The 21,390-nt window shown below is 56.1% G+C and overlaps 2 protein-coding genes across 2 annotated transcripts in view; one reads left to right on the top strand and one right to left on the bottom strand.

Moving 5' to 3' along the window:
- GUITHDRAFT_155207 (hypothetical protein) overlaps positions 1-17,157 on the bottom strand; it is a 34,161-nt gene extending 17,004 nt beyond the window's left edge. The window contains exon 1 of the mRNA XM_005823525.1: positions 16,425-17,157. Within this exon, the coding sequence (XP_005823582.1) occupies positions 16,576-16,941 (366 nt within the window). The 5' untranslated portion in view covers positions 16,942-17,157 and the 3' untranslated portion in view covers positions 16,425-16,575. The remainder of the gene's footprint in view (positions 1-16,424) is intronic.
- Positions 17,158-19,951: 2,794 nt separating this feature from the next.
- GUITHDRAFT_145651 (hypothetical protein) overlaps positions 19,952-21,390 on the top strand; it is a gene marked incomplete at both ends in the record, with an annotated part of 5,887 nt that continues 4,448 nt past the window's right edge. The window contains 8 exons of the mRNA XM_005823524.1: positions 19,952-19,995; positions 20,043-20,130; positions 20,342-20,437; positions 20,472-20,510; positions 20,572-20,629; positions 20,818-20,888; positions 21,112-21,150; positions 21,200-21,238. Of these exons, the coding sequence (XP_005823581.1) occupies positions 19,952-19,995; positions 20,043-20,130; positions 20,342-20,437; positions 20,472-20,510; positions 20,572-20,629; positions 20,818-20,888; positions 21,112-21,150; positions 21,200-21,238 (474 nt within the window). The remainder of the gene's footprint in view (positions 19,996-20,042; positions 20,131-20,341; positions 20,438-20,471; positions 20,511-20,571; positions 20,630-20,817; positions 20,889-21,111; positions 21,151-21,199; positions 21,239-21,390) is intronic.

Raw genomic sequence — 21,390 nt, 5'->3', positions numbered from 1 at the left:
CTCCCTCCCCCTCCTTCCTCGTGCCTGCTACTTCCCGTCCGAGGCTGTGGAAGCACAGCTGTACCTCCCCTCCTCCCCTCCTCACCGTCATGAGAGCACTCAGCTGCCCCCGTCGCACCTGCACGACTTTCTTGACGATCGTCAGCATCAGCCGGCGGCTGAAGCGAGCATGACGCAGCGCAAGCGCCTCCACCACCATCGCAATGCTCCAGACAAGTTCGAGGACCTGGTGGATCGGCCCGACCACGATCGCCCCGTCCACCATGCAGCCCAGGCTATCCTCCGATTGAATCTTCTCCCCAGCTATCCCTTGCTCCCCCTCCTGTCCCTCCTGCCCCCTCGGCTCCCTTCCTTTGTCCTGCAGCATTCGGCGACGATCCTGCCTGCATGTCACAGCGATACCACTGAGCGCTTCATGTTCCATCGAGCAAGAGAGACTGGCCTCCTCTCCTCCCTCCCCCTCCATGTCCATCCTGTGCAGATCCGCAGCCATGGCGTCCAAGTCCACGATGACAAGGGTCTCCGCAATGGTCGACAACAGCGAGTCCTCCAGGGATAGCAGCACTCGATGCCTCCAAACCTGCAGCTCCTCCTCATCGTACAGAGGAGCAGGTTGAACTAAGACCCTCTCTTTCGGCAGACCCATCTGCTCCAGGACCTCGAGCAAGAGCCTTGGCGAGTCGCTGCTTACAGCCAGGACGTCTCCTTCCCTCAGCAACGAGCCGGCTATCATGGCGCGCAGCCACAAATTCAAGGCGCGTCCATGACGCCTGTATGCTACAAGGTGAATGACTCTCCTTCCCTCTTGTCCCATCACAGCCAGCAAGGGAAAGAGCAGGATGATCCAGGAAGAGAGGAGGAGCAGGCGACAAACAGGTTTCATGCTCCTCATGAGCAGATGCTGTTGGCGAGCTGCTCCTCCTGCCCCTGCTCCTCCTGTCCCTGCTCCTCCTGTCCTTGCTCCTCCTGTCCTTGCTCCTCCTGTCCTTGCTCCTCCTGTCCTTGCTCCTGCTGTCCTTGCTCCTGCTGTCCTTGCTCCTGCTGTCCTTGCTCCTCCTGTCCTTGCTCCTGCTGTCCTTGCTCCTCCTGTCCTTGCTCCTCCTGTCCTTGCTCCTGCTGTCCTTGCTCCTGCTGTCCTTGCTCCTCCTGTCCTTGCTCCTGCTGTCCTTGCTCCTCCTGCCCCTGCTTCCGACGTCTTCTCCTCGCACTATCCCATGTACTGTTGTTGTAGTCCTTTACTCTGCTCTCTGCCCGACAACCCGAGGCCGGCCCGGCCGCGGACCTAAAAGTTCAACCGTGAACGGTTCACGCCGCCGGGCCGCCGCGCCGGGGCCGGGCCGGGCCGCCGCGGCCGCTGCCTCACCGGGCTGACAGTTGCTTCCGTAGTAATAGGCTTGACTCGGACCGTACTTGGAGGCTCCTCAGAGTCCGATCGGATCGGATGCGGCACTCGCGGCACACGCCGCCGGGACGACTGTCCGGCGGTACGGTACCGGGTATCACTCAGCGGCGGCGCCCGGCCGCCAGGTGACTGAGGACTGGAGTCCGGCGGCCTGAGTCACTGCCAGAGTCAGGGGCACGGCAGTGAGCGGGCGGGCGGCCCCGGCCCAGCCCGCCCGGCGAGTCTGTCCCCCCCCCCCGGTCAAAGCCTGAGAGTTTTGACCGCCGAGTGTCGCCGGGTTCCGAGGGACGTCTCCGAGGCTCACTGGCTTCAACAGGCCCGGCGAGGGCCCCCGCCTGCCAGGGCTGAGCCTGTCACTGTGAGGCTCCCCCCGCCGACTGACACGGTGCCCGCCGTTCCACTCAGCAGCCTTTCTCGGAGGGCCCCGGCCGCGCGGCCCGACTCGGACGGTCCAATCGGAAGTTCAGTGCTCCGGCCGGGCGCCTGAAGCGGCCGGGCAAGGCGGCCCTGCCGCCGCGCCTGGCATCATCCCGGGTCGAGAAAGGCCGCGCCTCAGTTTGGGGGGACTGCCACGCTATCCGGCGGATGCCGGGCGGCCCGGGCGGCGGCACTGCCACGGTTTGCCAGTCCAGCCTAGTACCGTCCGCTTCCATTATGGCGTCACGCTGGGTCCTCTTTCAGTGTACTGCGTGCCAAGGTCATGGGGAGACGTGCCGGCGTGCAAGCGCTAGGGATTTGACGATTTCAGAGGCTTTGAAATCGATTTGAAATTGTTAAAAACATGTAATTTGTACCAGAGCAGCAAATGTAGAATACAGTACTTATACAACTACCCCGGAGCCACCCTACTTTTGTTCTCGATTGAAGACAACCCACTGGCGGAAGAAAATGCCCAAAATCCAAGATCATGACGTACTAGTAATGGATCATGGCATCACTGTCATGGCATTGGACCCGACGGTCGGTTGCCAAGTTGCCGGGCGGCCCGGAACTTCGGAAACTGAGTCCCGATCTTTAGGGCCATGTTGGGACCGTGCCATGATTCTCTGAGTGTCCGGGTTCAAGGCTGCCAGGCTGCGCGGCCGCGGCGGCATCGGAGAGTCTCACTCAGGACCTGAGGCTTTGATCAGGTGATCATCATTGCGGGCATCGGATGTGGCCCGTCACTGACTCAGGCTCAGTGAGGCCGGACGTTAGCGCAAGGGGTGCAGAATAAAATGTATTTGTTTTCCCTCACAATTTCTCAAAAACGTGGCATTAGCGGTTAGGAAAATTTGAATAATATTCCGTAACGGCTATTTCTGGGGGAAAACAATACCTTGTTTTCCCCCAGATGAAGATGTTTTCCCGAGCCCACCTCGCCGTTTCACCACATGTGATTGCGGCGGCACTGTTGTGAGCGTTACCGCCTGTTCAAATTGGACTTGAATGGAGACCGTGAAAAAAAAACTTGGGGCCTCGATACGCCGCTAATGCCACGTTCTATTGTACACAGCGATTTTAAATGCCCGTGCAAAACAACCTAAATTTACCCCTTGCGCTAACGTCCGGCCTGAGGCGCACTGAGTCAGTCCGACTCGGCGCCGCCGGGCGGCCCGGCTGTGAACCAGGCCCATGATCGGACGGAGACTCTAGCTCAACTTGGCAAGTTTACTCCGAAAGTTAAGTGAAAAACTGAGTACTCCATCGTAATACTCATTTTATGTTCAACTGTTCTAGTCGTTGCAGCACTGTGTATAACTTGGTAGAGGGAGGTATTATTAATGAGTAAAGCATAGTACCACTATCTCAGACTGGTACCGCAAGGTACGAGCTGGTCACTAGTATGTATATAAAAAGCTTTTTTCCTGCGAGACGAGCAGCTGGCCTGCAGCCATGCATGTGCGACTGGCGGCTGAAGCAGAGAAGGTGAAACAAGGAGCATGAGGGAGACGATCGTTGATTGACTGTCTGTCTTTCTCAGCGGATGCTCAACAAATAGGTGGTGAGCAAGAGACTTGATAGGTTCAGTCATGAAGCAGTCGACGTCCTCAGCTAGAGTTCTTGTCACATTCTCAATCCTTCTTCTGAGATTGAAGGCGCAAGCATTTGTTCAGAACAACATGACTTGTTTGAGCAATACCACGTGCTCATGTCCTGCAGGATATGCTTTGGAAGTTGCTCGAGCACATGCGATTTGCAAGTCGAAAGAGCTCCCAGCACCGTCATGCTCCTTCGACATGCTCGTCACCTCCAGCCCCATGACCTTCAGCTTCGATGTGATGCATACCGATTTTTCGCACTCCTCCGAGTACTTTGAAGTGTACGTGGATGGGTCGTATTACGGAAAATACCTCGAGAGCGAAGGATACGACTGTGACGAGTTAAAGTTCGAGCGTGTGAACATAAGCGTAGCCAAGACTGTGGGAACAACAGTCCATGTACGAGTCCAAACTTCCAGCTACGTGAATAACTGCCCCTACAACGGATACTACCTCTACGCTGTCATGGACACGCCCAGGTGTCAAGCATGCGACGTGGGCAAGTACAAGAGCGCCTTCGGAGCAGGGCAATGCACCTCGTGTCCGGCAGAGGCAGACACGGCAGCCCCGGCGTCGACCTCTCCCACAGACTGCCGGTGCGTCGCAGGTCGGTACGGGCCCGAGGAGGGCCCGTGCCAGGCTTGTCCGACGGGGTCATGGTCAGCTGGGGGCTCGCTGGTCGTGACGGACTGCAAGTGCAACGCCGGCTGGACGGGCCCTGACGGGGGTCCCTGCAGTGAGTGCACGGCAGGGACGTACAAGCTTGGCAGTAACCCCGGCAGCTGCGTCGCTTGCCCCGAGCATGCCTACTCTGCCGCGGGCAGCAGCAACCTGACGGACTGCAAGTGCAACGCCGGGTACACAGGGCCCGACGGGGGAGCCTGCACGGCATGCCGAGCAGGCACGTACAAGAGCTCGACGGGGTCGGCAGGGTGCAGCGCGTGCAGCACGGAGAGCACGGGCGTGACGTCGCCAGAGGGGTCGACGAGCCTTGCGGACTGTGGATGCTTGCCGGGATACACGCAAGCTCCGGTGTGCGGGTCGACATCCAGCTACAGTCCGTCATGCTCCTTCGACATGCTCGTCACCTCCAGCCCCATGACCTTCAGCTTCGATGTGATGCATACAGGCTTTTCAGGGTCCAGCAAGTACTTCAACGTGTACGTGGATGGGTCGTATTACGGGCAATACCTTCGATACAGCGGCTACTCCTGTCAGCCATCCAGGTTTCAAACCGTTCCTATCAGCGTGACCAAGACTGTGGGAACTACCATCACCATCTCAATCACAACAAGCTCCTACTACTACTCCTGCCCCTACAACGGATACTACCTCTACGCTGTCATGGACACGCCCAGGTGTCAAGCATGCGACGTGGGCAAGTACAAGAGCGCCTTCGGAGCAGGGCAATGCTCCTCGTGTCCGGCAGAGGCAGACACGGCAGCCCCGGCGTCGACCTCTCCCACAGACTGCCGGTGCGTCGCAGGTCGGTACGGGCCCGAGGAGGGCCCGTGCCAGGCTTGTCCGACGGGGTCATGGTCAGCTGGGGGCTCGCTGGTCGTGACGGACTGCAAGTGCAACGCCGGCTGGACGGGCCCTGACGGGGGTCCCTGCAGTGAGTGCACGGCAGGGACGTACAAGCTTGGCAGTAACCCCGGCGGCTGCGTCGCTTGCCCCGAGCATGCCTACTCTGCCGCGGGCAGCAGCAACCTGACGGACTGCAAGTGCAACGCTGGGTACACAGGGCCCGACGGGGGAGCCTGCACGGCATGCCGAGCAGGCACGTACAAGAGCTCGACGGGGTCGGCAGGGTGCAGCGCGTGCAGCACGGAGAGCACGGGCGTGACGTCGCCAGAGGGGTCGACGAGCCTTGCGGACTGTGGCTGCTCGCCGGGATACACGCAAGCTCCGGTGTGCGGGTCGACATCCAGCTACAGTCCGTCATGCTCCTTCGACATGCTCGTCACCTCCAGCCCCATGACCTTCAGCTTCGATGTGATGCATACAGGCTTTTCAGGATCCACCAAGTACTTCAACGTGTACGTGGATGGGTCGTATTACGGGCAATACCTTCGATACAGCGGCTACTCCTGTCAGCCATCCAGGTTTCAAACCGTTCCTATCAGCGTGACCAAGACTGTGGGAACTACCATCACCATCTCAATCACAACAAGCTCCTACTACTACTCCTGCCCCTACAACGGATACTACCTCTACGCTGTCATGGACACGCCCAGGTGTCAAGCATGCGACGTGGGCAAGTACAAGAGCGCCTTCGGAGCAGGGCAATGCACCTCGTGTCCGGCAGAGGCAGACACGGCAGCCCCGGCGTCGACCTCTCCCACAGACTGCCGGTGCGTCGCAGGTCGGTACGGGCCCGAGGAGGGCCCGTGCCAGGCTTGTCCGACGGGGTCATGGTCAGCTGGGGGCTCGCTGGTCGTGACGGACTGCAAGTGCAACGCCGGCTGGACGGGCCCTGACGGGGGTCCCTGCAGTGAGTGCACGGCAGGGACGTACAAGCTTGGCAGTAACCCCGGCGGCTGCGTCGCTTGCCCCGAGCATGCCTACTCTGCCGCGGGCAGCAGCAACCTGACGGACTGCAAGTGCAACGCCGGGTACACAGGGCCCGACGGGGGAGCCTGCACGGCATGCCGAGCAGGCACGTACAAGAGCTCGACGGGGTCGGCAGGGTGCAGCGCGTGCAGCACGGAGAGCGCGGGCGTGACGTCAATGGAAGGATCAGTCAGCATACACAACTGCACGTGCGTCGCAGGTCGGTACGGGGCCGAGGAGGGCCCGTGCCAGGCTTGTCCGACGGGGTCATGGTCAGCTGGGGGCTCGCTGGTCGTGACGGACTGCAAGTGCAACGCCGGCTGGACGGGCCCTGACGGGGGTCCCTGCAGTGAGTGCACGGCAGGGACGTACAAGCTTGGCAGTAACCCCGGGAGCTGCGTCGCTTGCCCCGAGCATGCCTACTCTGCCGCGGGCAGCAGCAACTTGACGGACTGCAAGTGCAACGCTGGGTACACAGGGCCCGACGGGGGAGCCTGCACGGCATGCCGAGCAGGCACGTACAAGAGCTCGACGGGGTCGGCAGGGTGCAGCGCGTGCAGCACGGAGAGCACGGGCGTGACGTCGCCAGAGGGGTCGACGAGCCTTGCGGACTGTGGATGCTTGCCGGGATACACGCAAGCTCCGGTGTGCGGGTCGACATCCAGCTACAGTCCGTCATGCTCCTTCGACATGCTCGTCACCTCCAGCCCCATGACCTTCAGCTTCGATGTGATGCATACAGGCTTTTCAGGATCCACCAAGTACTTCAACGTGTACGTGGATGGGTCGTATTACGGGCAATACCTTCGATACAGCGGCTACTCCTGTCAGCCATCCAGGTTTCAAACCGTTCCTATCAGCGTGACCAAGACTGTGGGAACTACCATCACCATCTCAATCACAACAAGCTCCTACTACTACTCCTGCCCCTACAACGGATACTACCTCTACGCTGTCATGGACACGCCCAGGTGTCAAGCATGCGACGTGGGCAAGTACAAGAGCGCCTTCGGAGCAGGGCAATGCTCCTCGTGTCCGGCAGAGGCAGACACGGCAGCCCCGGCGTCGACCTCTCCCTCAGACTGCCGGTGCGTCGCAGGTCGGTACGGGCCCGAGGAGGGCCCGTGCCAGGCTTGTCCGACGGGGTCATGGTCAGCTGGGGGCTCGCTGGTCGTGACGGACTGCAAGTGCAACGCCGGCTGGACGGGCCCTGACGGGGGTCCCTGCAGTGAGTGCACGGCAGGGACGTACAAGCTTGGCAGTAACCCCGGCGGCTGCGTCGCTTGCCCCGAGCATGCCTACTCTGCCGCGGGCAGCAGCAACCTGACGGACTGCAAGTGCAACGCCGGGTACACAGGGCCCGACGGGGGAGCCTGCACGGCATGCCGAGCAGGCACGTACAAGAGCTCGACGGGGTCGGCAGGGTGCAGCGCGTGCAGCACGGAGAGCACAGGCGTGACGTCAATGGAAGGATCAGTCAGCATACACAACTGCACGTGCGTCGCAGGTCGGTACGGGCCCGAGGAGGGCCCGTGCCAGGCTTGTCCGACGGGGTCATGGTCAGCTGGGGGCTCGCTGGTCGTGACGGACTGCAAGTGCAACGCCGGCTGGACGGGCCCTGACGGGGGTCCCTGCAGTGAGTGCACGGCAGGGACGTACAAGCTTGGCAGTAACCCCGGCGGCTGCGTCGCTTGCCCCGAGCACGCCTACTCTGCCGCGGGCAGCAGCAACCTGACGGACTGCAAGTGCAACGCTGGGTACACAGGGCCCAACGGGGGGACTTGTGCCTTCTTTTTGAATACCATTTTGATCAGAGTCTCTGTTGGTGGTTTGTTGATTTTTGCTTGTTTTGGTTTATGTGTGCTGAAAAGAAGCATCTTATCATCGAGAGCTCTTCGCTTCTTTCCCTTGCTGGAGGTTGATTCTGTTGGTAATGGTGCTGTCAGCGTTAGACTTGTTGCTCTATTGACACCATCGCAGGGATGAGCAAGAGTGGCAACATGAAAGGAGGAGGCGAGGGAGGGATTGAGGTCATAGATTTCATTTTACTTGCCTTTGTGTAGCTTCTTATTCTCTGGTTTCGTTTCTCTCCTCCTTTGATATTGGTTTCTCTGTTCTTTAATCTCCTCCACCTTCCTTATCTCCCTTCCCTCCCCCCATCTTGGCTCTTGTGTTTTCTTTCCGCGTTCTCACTCTCTTCTTATTGCCCGGTCTGACATACCGTGCTTTGTCAGCTGATTGAGGTCGGGACACAAGAAACCTTGCGTCATAGTAGGACGGTGTCAAGTTAAACGTGGCCGGCTCCCGATTCCGAGCTCGGAACTTCTTCCCGGATCCTGAATGGATGCTGCCTTGTATCGGAGGCTTACATTCAGTACAAACTCAGAACACTATGGCATTATGTCCGCCATGGACTCGGAACTCCACGCCGTGAAGATCGTTACTGGTGACTGACATGTTTCAAGTCATTCGTCAAGTAAGTTCGGCGCACCATGTCACTGCCGTACGGTCAAGTTGCGGCACTGACTGGTGACGCTTCAACGGACCCTCCGTAGCGCCACTGCAGCTGCTCATGACTCTGATGGACATGCCATGCCAGACCCTTGACCCTGGCAGTAGGAGACTCGTCCGATCACCGAGTCACCAACAATCTGAGCCCCACTGCCATGATAGTCACTGCTAGCCTACGGTACGGTACTACCGTACTAGTACCGTTGGACTACCGTTCCGTCATCCGGGTACCGTTACTACCGTGGAGTGGACTACCGTCAAAGCAACTTTCGCACTAGCCGGTACCACGATCACAGAGATTCACAGTACTGGCTATAATGTTGTTACCGTCGAAAGTTAAAACTGTATGGCCACTCCCCTTTTAAAACATTTAAAACATTATTGCGACGATTTTAGTTAACCCGGGTTATCGGCAGGTTGCCGAGGTGCCAGTAGTGGGCCCGGTAGGGCCGACGAGAAACAAGCGGCTCGTCGATTTGAAGGCATGCGAGGAGAGGGAGGGAGGGAGGACTCAGTGAGGAGGAGGAGGTACTGTAGAGGAGGACCGAGGCTGAGTCAGGTCAGCCTGCGGGACTCCCAGAGCAGGGGCAGGGCACTGCGACACGTTGAGGAACTTGGCAGCATCATCTACCTGGCAGGATGAGCCTGGCGCAGGAGAAGGACAGTAGAAGAGCGATAGGAACTTGGAACACGCTTGCAAGCTGCCCGCTAGAAAGTCGCAGCTTAGGTGGCGGAACTTCCGAACTTAGGGCTGGGAGGAGAGAAACCACGGAGGTCGATCCAGGGCCGCATAGGAGATCTTCAGGCTGACTCGGAGGAATCATTAGGCGGAGCAGGCCAGGGGCTGAAAAGATTTGAGATGGGAGGATGGAGGTAGGAGGTGGAGGTGGGAGAAATTCAAAGGTGGAGGGGAAGAAGCCGGGGGAAAGCGCAGGAGCGTGCACGAGGAGAAAAGAAACTTGCGGCTGCGTCAAGCATTTGAGCTGTGTTGCTCGGGTTAGAAGGAGAAGAGTGAGCAGGGAGACGGAGGGAAGGAGGTATGAGGGAATCAGGGAAGGAGCCCGCAATGAGCAGAAGGGATAGAGGATGGAGGCAGTGGCACTTATACTTTGAGTGTAGTGGACCACACGAGGAGAGTCCGCAGGAGAGCGAGCGATCTTATCGAGGACCTCATCTTGACTCCTGGGTCACATCACGACTGAGAGCTCTGGAAGAGCAAGACAGAGTTGACAGCAAACACGGTACGCACGCTGCCTCGCTTATCCCTCCATCACACTGGTCCTCTCATCTCACCCGGATGGTTCTTCAGCAGAGCCGCTGAGCACTTGAGGTCCACGTGAGGATCGATCCTGAGGAGTGCGGGAGGTCAGCAGACACTAGGAGGTTCTTGACCTTGACATGTCCGGATGGTTCATTGCAGAAGCTCGAGCATGTTTCACCATTCCAGCAAATCACTTCCACAGTACACTGGCGAGTAATTGCTCGACTACACCCCGCCAGTCTGATCGCTGCCTCCAGTGAGCGAAGGAGAAGAGAATGTCGGGATTGGACTGCACCTCTTCCGGAACAATCTTGGCAACGTCATCGTCAAAGATACCAAGGCAGGAGGAGCAGCCGAGCAGGTGCTGCTGCTGTTGACATCTTACCCGACGGGTCCCTGACTCCCGGCTTGCCCCTCCCCTCCCTTTCCCGCTCTCGTCCTCGCTGTTGCTCAGGCCGGGATCCTCCCTGGGGCAGTGATCCTTAGCGTGGATGACATGGCGGTCTTCAACTTGGAGCTAAAAGACGTACGCAAGATGATCATGGGTAAATCGCAAGCCTCCTCCTGCTTCTCCTCTTCCCTCTTCACCTTCCTCCTCCTGCTCCTCCTGCTCTTCGTCGTCCTCGTCCTTTGCCCTCTCCATCTTCCTCTTTCCCCCCTTCTTCGCCTCCTCCTCTCCAAGTAAATCATAGTGGTCCCACCAGGCCCTGTGGGCTCTACCCTACGGCTTCTGATCAAGAGTCCGGATCAAGATCATGCGGAGAGGGTGACTGTAAGAAGATACAAGGACATGCCGAGGCTGAACCCTTCCCTCTCTCCCAAGGTATTACAGTCTCATGATCTGACTTGTTGAGACAAGTCAGGGACAGACAGACTTAGTAGCATTCTCCCTCCTTCCGCTCCTCCTTATCCCCGGGAGCAGTTGTTTGAGCTGTTGCTGTCCTTGACATGACCGCTGAATCTCTCCGCTCTCCTCTCTGCTGGCAGGCGGCTCCGCCTATACACTCAGAGTCCGCCCAGTCAAGGGTGAGGGAATGGTTGCAGTCCTCGCAGTCGGCAGGTGATTTGCTTGATCACGAAAAGACAGTATCAATCTTACTTTCTTCCTTTCCCAATCTGTCTCTTTATCTTGATGTCTGTGTCTGTGTCTGTCTTCGTCTCTGTCTCTCCACGTTTCTTCCTGCCTGCCTGTTCCTCCTCCGTGCCCCCCCTCCTCCTCTTCCTCACTAGGGGATCACGAATCGAACATTGACAATGCAGCTGTTGTCGATGGCATCAACGGCTCAAGGCCGCAGGGAGGAAACGTGGAGGATGCGCCGGAGGGTTCGGACCCAGCAGAAATTCTCTCCGATGACTTCCAGATGGACCAGTCGGTACCTGCGCTCTTCCTCCCCCTCCTCTCCTTACCCCACCGGCACCTCCTGCAGCTGAGACTGAGCCTCGCATGCCTGCTCTGCTGACTTGAACTGATATCTCTACAGATGCCCTTCTCTTGCACACAACCCTTCCAAGCGCACCCCTCTCAGGACGAAATCGATCAGTTGAAGCAGGTCGGCATGTCTGTTTAAATGGGTGGGAGTGCGCGTAATGATTTCTCAGTCTCTTATATACGAAGTTCGAAAGAACAATGACAACGTTGTGCACTACATCAATGGCCAGCTCGAAGCTACTTTGCGCAAAGTACCTGAACGTGTCTCACTTGCTCAACAAGTCTGATGAGATGTAGATGACAGATGCCATGGCTGTTATGGAGGAAACACAGAAGATTGTTCAAGATGAGACGCTGAGGCAGAGAGAGCTTGAAACAAAGGTACTTGGCGGATCCCTAAAGCTTATCCCTCCCTTCGTGAAAGTGCACTCAGGTTCGGATCCTTGCCAAGAAGATCAGCATGTTGGAGTCGAATAGGGAGATTTCGTCTCTGTCACCAAGGGAACAAGAGCTTTAGCTAGATGAGAAACTCTCGCCACCACATCAGCCAATCAACTAAAATAAAGGATCAAACATGAGCTATGACTGTTGTCAAAGTCTTTTATTGCAGTGTTTCCAACACCCGACAAGTTTGGATCCGGAAGAGTCTGTTTGTCAAAACTAAAGGAAGATATCATAGATGTCGTTTAATAGTCTGCCATGGTAGCAAACTTGACGTCGCCGGAGAACAGCTTGGCAACGCAGTACTTGACCTGTTCAGCACAGTCATCTCATCATCCCCTGGAACAACACACTATTCAACCTCGTCCTCAGTGACGAACTGGGAGGCGCAGAAGTTAAGTCCCTTGATCTTCTGTGCGCGCTCAGACAGGTTGGCCCAGTTCAACCTGAACAAGCTCTCAGCAACGCTCGCACGAGGCTATCTCCTCGTACATGGTGGTCTGCTGAGGGATGGGAGCAGCCATCAAGGTGGTGATGCGCTGAGGAACGGCAGCGCCGATGGCTTGCGCGTTGTCAAGACCGGTTTCTACACTCCAGACCTGTCACACCAGTTCGATCATTTTCATTTCTCAGCATTTTGCCTGCAACATATGCGCAAACAAGGTGATGAACACACAAAATCACACGAGCAGAAGACAAAAAGTGACTCCAAGAGGAATCATGCAATGTTACAGAGCACCTTGTTGTTCCGGTGATCAACTGTGCTTCATACAAATTTACATAAAAACAACACGAAGCATCGTAACAAGTTGCAGCCCCACAAGGAGAAGACTTGGAACAAAGACACGCATTCGCATGATTGTCATATGCTGAGATAGTTTTTCAGATAAAGGGATGAGAGAAACAGAGCACAGTCACGATGAACATTCCAGTCACATGAACAGGAAACGAACGGAAACGTTATCCCTATCGAAGAATGCATGAAGCAGCTTCATGATGCATCTGAGCGATCAACACATCCCATGGCACAGACGACCTCACTTCACAACATCATGTATTATAAGAAACGATTGTCCATGCATCATCTCGCGAACAGATGCGCATCGCCGTCAATCCTGCATGCACCTCCCTTCGCCGCTCACCATTGCTATGTGACCTTTGGGATCCTGACCCTTCGCTATATTACCCACCCTCGAGCCAAGAGAGCACCCATCTCTCCCGGACAAGTACCCCCATTTTTGTTGGAGTACCCCCCTCATAAACCATTTTTGCGAGGTGTAATTGGGGGTACTTTTCTTATAGTACCCCGTCAAACACACCAGATACCCCATTCTAATCCCACTTGGAGAGTAGCAAGTTCCTTGCTGTATCACCCCTTCATTTCCAGGGAGGACGGGTGATTGAAGTACCCCACCATATAAATTACCCATCAAAAACAGTGAAATATACCCGTGATGAAAGACGATTTGTGAGTGTGTACCCCTACTCACGATCACCACTACCATCTCGAAGTAACTTAGTAAGATAATCATGATAACATATATTGATTGAGCTCAAATAGTTTTTTGTGCTCTTCTTCCGTGAAGACTTCAGGACTTTGTGGGGATGCATGGAAGGGCGAGGGAGGAGGGAGGAGGAGGTGGAAGAAGAGAGGGAGGGAGGACGGCGAGCAAAGGAAAAGAGAGGGGAAGGAGAGCGGAAGGAGAAGAGGTGATCAGTGGAGGGAGAGTCACTCTACTCGACAGACGAGCTCAATGATGGAATCAGATGCCGATCGATGGAAGGGAGAGTTTGAAAGAAGGTTGAAATCAGCTTGTGAGCATGTTTGGATTCGAAGAATTGATTCAATCTCTCGAAATTCTTCCACTGCAGGAAACAAATGAATCGCGGTAATTCGACGATTTTCAGCACCCCCTCATGATATTTTCTACCTCGTCGCCATGAAGGAGGGAGAGGAGGAATAGAAGGATGGGGGGACCCGTCTGAAAGTGCCACAGAACTCGGCAGAGCCCCATGGTCTCAGTGCTAGCTGTGGAGAAGGCGGTAGCAAGGGCAGCTCATGTTATGGTCTTGTTCGTCATGGTCTTGTTCGTCATGCCGCTCAGCCTGGCATCATGCTCAGCTCGGCACCGAAGCATGCCGACGAATGCATGCGGGGACTTGACAGGGACAAGTGCTCTGAGGATCCAACGGGTAGACGGTCAAGAGAGCATGATGGCTGTGAGGAACATTCATAGAGGGGAGATGATCCTCTCGATCCCTTACAGATGTGTCATGTCTGCTGATAACATCCCGCATGAGCACATGGGCTCCATGACAACAAGAGTTGAGGAGTTTGTGCGACGAGAGTTCGAGGTATGAAGGAAGCACCTGCCCCTCAGCAAGAATGTCTGGTGATGGATGAAGCAGGACTGGCCCCGCGGTTTTGCTCTGAATGCGGAGGAACTCGCTCTTCTAACGTAGGAGACGATCAATGGAGAGAGTGGGGTTAAGTTGAATGCAGGTACTTCACGTCGGAGCTTGCTAAGGGGAACAGCTCCTCCTTCTCTTTCTACTTCTCCACCCTCCCGTCGCAAGATCAACTTGACAGCATCATCTACTGGGGGGAAGAGGACGGCGCGGTAGGTGAGTTTCTTCTCAGTTAGGGCGAGTCACCTGTTAGGGCAGATGCTCAGAGCGACGGGCCTGGAGCAGCTGCGTACGGAGGTTGTTGGGAGACTGAGGAGGCTGCTTGACAGTGTGCAAAGATTGATGCCGCAAGCGCTTCCGAGGTAGCCTGGGGCTCCTCCCCTGTTTCCCCATGGGTTCATCCTGAGGATTGCGGCAGGACGGTCAGTCAAGAATTCTTCTTGAGGTGCTGGGCGCTCTTCATATCAAGATTCTTTAATGTTCCGCTGAGCCCGAGCTCTCGCCATCCCCCGCCATACCCGATGACCAGGAGCAGCCTGCTGGGAGGTATTCCTGTTCCTCTTGGAGGGAGGTCCCAGCACTCTTTGCATACGAATACGAGCTTCGACAGCAACCCAGCGCTTGCAAGGTCAGATTGCTTGCTACGTCAGACATCACAGCAACCCGCGGTAGAGAAGACGTGCAGTTGCTGGCCTCATCGCTCCCTCCGCACCAGCAGGCCAATGTTGGTCCCGTACTTGGATAAGGTCAATCACTGCAGGGAAGCCAAGGGGGTTTGGGTGCTGGAGCAGCCAGATGGGGAGGATTTCAGTGTGAGACTGTACGCTGGGAGATCGTTCTTAGCAGGGCAGCAAGTCTGCCATGCGTACACCTGGTCGATGACGGCAGAGGAGTTCCTCTTCCGATACGGTGAGGAATGCGTGCGTGCGTGCGTGTGTGCGTGCGTGCGTTCGTGCCTGCCTGCCTGCTGGTTTTCTTTTGTTACTTTGGCTTCTGACTTCGAGCAGGGATCTTTGACGATCAGTTGTATGCTGCTGGTTGGATAAGCTTTGCCCAAGAGGAGCAGATCTTTGGCCCGGCATTAAAGGAGGTAGGAATGGCGATCGTGCTTATCTGAGGAGGAGGAGGAGGAGGAGGAGGAGGAGGAGGAGGAGAGAGGGAAAAGGATAAGAAGGAAGAGGAAGATCTTACGATGATGCTCTTGATGCTCTTGTTCAGCTACCTTTGCCTTGTTCTCGTCTTTGCCGAGTTAACGTGATTGGTGATGTAGAAGCTTTCGTTGCTTGCTGGAATCACAGGCGCAACAGTCTTTCAAGAGATAGCAAGGGTGAGAGGCTCCAATAGCTGCGCAACTTCATTGTGCCTGATGACCGATGGCAGCAACCCGGCGACTGGCTCGGGCATAAGAATGACCTGGCGCGATCCAGGTAACCAGTTGCCTATCATGGGATCGTCTTCGACATCTTCATTCCTCGCAAGAACAACCTCCTTCACGCTCTGCTGTCTTGACAATCCTTCCATGACTCGACTGAGATCATTCCGTCCATTGACAAATCCTATCGCAGAGTTCTGTGCCGCCTGCGTGCACACGTCGCATCCCTTGATGTCATGGCTGCCAGTTGCCGCAACGGCTCTTCACCATGCTGCATTGCTGCCCTGGACGATGAGCAGCTGGAAGCTCGAGCATGGTTGTCACTTCGGTGAGTCGACGCGGCGGCGAAGCCGCATGAGGTTGCGTTGACAACTGACGGCCCCCTGCTCCAGTGCACTCTGCCTGCAAAACGTCAACATGACAAGAGCGCAACTGGGAGAGCTGTGGAAGGAGAAGAGAGAGCAGCGAGCGGGTGAGGAGGAGAACTTCGTGAGCTCTCAGCCCCTCATCACTCCTGCAGGCCGGCAGTTGACCCGTCTGAGATCGATCGCACTGCTAGGGAAGATGCAGATGAGGAAGCTGCTACAAGTTGCGGCCATGGCGAGGTCGCATGCCATGCGCCTGATTGGACTAGAGATTCCTACGAGCCAGTGATGATCGCTGCGCCAGTCCAGATGGTCCGGCAAAAAGGTAGATGTTGTGAAAGCCTGTTCGCTGTTTATTCTTGTTTACATGAAAATTTTGTCGTCCTGTTACCTTCTCACACCTCAGATATCAACCACCTTCATCAACTTTGTTCGATAGTAGAGAAAGATTACGTCGCGCTGGTCTATTCAAGATTAGATCTCCTCATAACAAGATTTCGAACAGTGTTTCTTTGTTGCACTTTGATAAGAACAAAGTCCCGGAACATCCGCAACGAAGTACCCGCAAAGGGACAAACACATCAGAAACAGGGAGCAATCTCCCGTATCCTTGACAAAAACCAAGATCGAAGGGTAAGCGAACAACAACCGGCTGTGTTAGTTTAGGCCATTTAATGACTTCTCCACGAAGGTTAACTCTTACTACAGTTCAATTACGGGCAGGTATCAGTTAGTTATACAAAAGAAGTCAAGGACTTCTACAGGAACAATCAATCAATCAATCAATCAATCAGGAAGGCTTCGACGATCCTCAGACCAACCTCCTGAACTTTCCGCGCAGGATCATCTCAATTGCATCCTCCACGTTGATCCGTGCAGGCATCGAGGCCTTGCCCTCAATCGGAGGCAGCAGGATGTCGTCGTCCCCGATCATATCCTGCGTCAGCTTTCTCTTCTTTTCCAGAGGGATAGGCAGGGCAATCCTCCTCTGCCTCATTGGAGCCTTGGGAACATTCTTCTCATCGTATGCCTGTACAAGCTTCCTGGGTGATGCAGGAGGCGTACAAGGAGCGTCCTCTACTCCAGGCTGGTGCGAAGTTGTCTCCATGGGAGAGCTCCTCTTCTCGTGGCTCTGCGGGCTCTGGGAAGAGTTTCCCTGAATCACGTTCAAGGGCATGGCTGGGCAGCAAGAGCTTGTTTCAATGCCGATTCTCCGATGGTGGGCACAAAACACGTCCTCTCAAAGAATGAGTTCGCTCTGGCAGGGACTTGGAGGCTCCTCAGCGACGATCTGCGAGCGTGCTGCTGGTGAAAAGGGAAGAGGGAAGGGCTGCTGCTGCTGCTGCTGCTGCTCGTCTTCAAGTCGACCTCCTCACTGCAAGCAGACGGATCCATATCCCCCGTACAACCTACTGGTTAAAGGGAGTTTTCCAGTTTCCGTCAGGGGGTAGCCGTTGACATTCCCCTTGGAGAAATGAAGTTTGGACTCTTGTTTGGTCTACGGAGAAATATATAGCTAAAACTTTTCAATACCAATATTTAGCTTTGGAGATACTACTCTGCCCCATATTAACCACTAACACCCCTTCTTGAAAATTCTCGGAGTCACTGCTATATACTATACATTTGGTCATAGATGACTGTGTAGTGCGATGTCCTAGGAAAAGGTCCCAGGTGTTGCGTAGGTCTACAGCAACCTACCTATGGCATGGTGGGTTATACACGTGTAGATACAAACCAATCGAGCACTGGTAGGGTACTGTTCCAGTCTCAAAGTAGGTGGGGGTACCAGTACTGACAACCACCCCGTGTGTGTGGAAGGACCACCTGACCGGTGGTATCATGAATCCACCGGTCCGGAGGCCTCCGGAACTTGATTACGTCATCCCGAAGGGGTCTGGTGCAAATACTACCGGTCATTTATCAATGGAGAGAGGGGGTACGATGAGTTGCGTACTGGCGGAATAGAGTTTTTCGGACTTGGGTAGTCGGAACCTGAGCACAAGGGGGTGGTAGGTCATGGGAGTGCAGTACATAAAAGGGATGTTTATGAGTGGTGGGGTGGGGTAATGTGCAGGGACTGCCAGGGATGGTTGCAGGGAAATGTAGGGGTGGGGGTGTTGATGGAGGACGTACCTGGGGACAGAAGTCAAGCGACGTAGGTTTGATTGGGAACCTTCGTAGGGTAGGTGGTTCAGTCTGAGGGAGTCAAAAGTAGGGTGGGGTACATATATCACCTGAAGAATGATCGGGAACAGAGGGGTAGTCACTCAAGAAGACATTGATTGACATGGGTAGGTAGGACCTAGGAAGCCTAGAAAGAGGGGTGGGGGTGAGATGAGGCGGGGGCCATGGAGAGGAAATAATTGTTTTTCAATATAAGGTTTTATAAATAAATGGGGGCGAAAGACTACCTCCACCCCCTCGTTCACCTCATTCTACCCACTGGTAGATAGGCGATCCGACCTGGACTGCGCATTGATCGGTCAACGTGACCCCTACAATGACCCACCCTTACCCACAAGGTCGCTATTTTGACTACCAGGTAAATAGTGAACTCCTCTTAGAACCGGTACGAATGACGTAAAAAAGTAGGGTGTAAACCACCCCCACCTTTTCTCGTCCCTGGTTGGGGGATATCCCCACCCCCTCGTTGACCGAGTCAGCTCATGACGGGCCCGGTGCCCCAGAGATACATTTCGATCTCCACAGTCCGATCAGATGACCCCACAGATTCCTGTGAAATCTGCTGAATGAGATGGGGTAGGGTGGTGTAGATGCTTGAGTCGTGTGACGGGCGGAACGCCGAATCGTTGAGATTGCCGCCTATCTCCCGCGATCTCGATCCCTCTGCTTCATTGTTTTCTTGGTACCACTAAATTGACTTACAAGATACAACGTAGTAAGAGTAACGTGACCGTCATGGACCAGCCAAGCAAGTTGGCGTGACTTGAAGGGCCCTGCCGCATGATTGGATGACTCCTACAAACTGTTTACTCAAAGTTAAGTTAAAAATCAGTACGGCGTGGACAATGCCAGGGCAGTTCCGAGACTCGGAGCCTGCCCGGGGCCGACGCGCCGGGCGCCGGCGAGTTCCGGCGGCGGGGCCGGGGGGCTGCGTAGTACGGCCGTCGGACTCGGAGCCTGATCGGACACGGCACGGTCCGCGCCGGGCTCGGACCGTCCGACGGGAGTCAGTCCCGGCCCCGGGCCCCGGGCCGGCCCTCCGAGTGCCGACACTGACGGTGCCACTCACTGGAGTCCGCCGGCGGCGGATCCGATGATCAGCGCGGCTTGCCGTCAAGTTGGCCACTGAGTCCGATCCTGGCACCCGGGGCGCAGCGGGGCGATGATCGGACGGCGTGAGTCCGTCGGTGACTGAGCGGCCGCACGGTGGCAGGGCCCCGGGTCAAGCCTCGGGCCTCGAATCTCCTGATTGTCCTCGTACCGTAGTACCGGCACAGGCTGATCTTTAACTTAACTTCAATTTCAAGTGAATAACCCGGTTGAACTGCCGAGGGGCTGGCCGCAGCCTGGCAACTGACTCCGGGTCCGAGTCGAGTCCGGCGGCGGCGGGGGGCCCGGCCCGCCATAGCCTGCCAGGCTGGTACTACGGTACGGTATGGCCGGGTGTACTGCCAGGCTGGCAGCGGCCCGCTGCGGCACTGCACACACCGTACTGGCACCGTGGCCGCGGCACTGCCGGGGGCCCGGGGGCCCCGGCCCGGCCGGCCGCCCGGCGGCGGCCCGCCGCCGTCCGTCGCGGACTCAGGCGGTGACCGACAGTGAAGGCCGCTGCCCCCGCCGCCTGCGCAGTGCGGCGCCGCGGTACGTCAGGCGGCAGGCTCCCCGGCCGCTCCCCGGCCGCCGGGCTGCCGGCCCCGCGGACGGACCGGCTACGCTACGGTACACGGCTGAACGACGGGCCCACGGACCGGGGCCCGACGGTCGACTGGCACCAGTGACGGGGAAGGATGGCAGTAACGAAGGCAGGAGAGGGGAGGGGAAGGGGAGGGGAAGGGGAGAGAGAAGGGAGGAAGAGGACGAGTTGAGAATCTAACCACGTGTAGGCAAGGAGGAAGGAGGGGGAGGAGGAGGGGAGGAAGAGGAGTGAAGAGTTGACAATATACCATAGGGTTTCGTGGCGATCTTTGGAATAGGATGCTATGGTGACTAGTGCGTTCGGAATGAGCCACAAGTTCTGCCCTGCGCTCCTGCTCCTTGTGCACAGGTAGCTCTTGCAATGTCTGCTGGCTCTGTTTTCTTAGCTCTGTGAAGCCGCTTGCTGCTGGCGTACGACCCGTTCCAGAAGAATGTGAACGCGCCTTTCATCGCAAACTCGACGGACAAGTTTCACCCACTGCAGGTACACGGCCTGCCATTTATTCGCAACATGATCCCGCCATTCTGAATCTCCTGGATACTCCATGTCCTTACCCTTGAGCTCGTCCTCGTCACCAAGCCTCTGCTCCTCCTCCTCGTCGACCTCGTCCTTGTCATTGTCCTCCTCGTTGCCCATTGTTTCCTCCATCACAACTCACTCTTGCTAGTGCCTTGTCTGACGATGCGCATGACAGAGCATGTCGTTCGCACATGTCTTGTTTGACGGGTTTGACCTCAAGTACGCGGACACAGCTGACCTGCGAGGATACATAGGACAGGCACTAGAGCTGGTGACTGCTCTGCAGCTCTGACAACCATCGGCAGGACATCGTTCAACTGGGTCACTACTACGCGAGGACCAAGGTAGGAGCTCCTGCTGCGTCTCCCCATCACTGCTGTGACGCTGTTGCTGGTTTGATTGCAGTTTGGGTGTATCACCAAATGCGACTCCGCGGACTTCAATGGCGTCGACGGCATCTTGGGTGAAGCATTGTCAGATGTTATGTGAAGTTCGATGTGATTTCATGGGGAGATGTTACGTGAAGTTCGATGTGATTTCATGGGGAGATGTTACGTGAAACACGAAGTAATACCATGAAGGATGTTACGTGAAGTTTGACGAAATGTGATGTCAACGATGCCAGGATTGCAAGTGATTTCGTTTTACCAGGTCTTGGTATGCCAGATGCAGCTCTTGCATCGATACCTGAGCCACTGTTCTTTGCAATCACGGACGACACTGTAAGATTACGGGAGACGATATTACATCTTGTGTTGTCCTTGTTGTTTGATGTCCATGTTGTTCATGTTGTTCATACCCTTGCTGATGATATTGGGGCTCTTGTTTTGATCGTGCGCTCCTGTTCTTGCTTGTCAAGATAGCAATCCAGTCAGTTCACATGCTTGCAACCATTCTCAATGTTCTCCTGCTGTGCGTGGAGAGCTGATCTGGTGTTCGAACCAGGGAGACCCTGTCAGCCAGAGGATCTTGAGGGACAGAAAGGTGGAGGAGGGGGCGAGTGAGAGTAGGAGGCTGATGCGATTCAACTCAGTTCACTTTCGTGGTGGACCGAGAGGCTGGGGAGCTGCAGGTGAATCGTTCGTCACGATTATTTGTGTTGGTGGCTGTTGCATGTTGCCGGTGGATGAGGAGAGGGAGAGGGAGAGGGAGAGGGAGAGGGAGAGGGAGAGGAGAGGGGAGAGGGAGAGGGAGAGGGAGAGGGAGAGGGAGAGGGAGGAGGGA

This window comes from Guillardia theta, assembly GCF_000315625.1.
Source record: "Guillardia theta CCMP2712 unplaced genomic scaffold GUITHscaffold_107, whole genome shotgun sequence".
In the NCBI taxonomy this organism is placed as follows: domain Eukaryota; class Cryptophyceae; order Pyrenomonadales; family Geminigeraceae; genus Guillardia; species Guillardia theta.
This window is presented reverse-complemented; position numbering and strand designations above follow the sequence as displayed.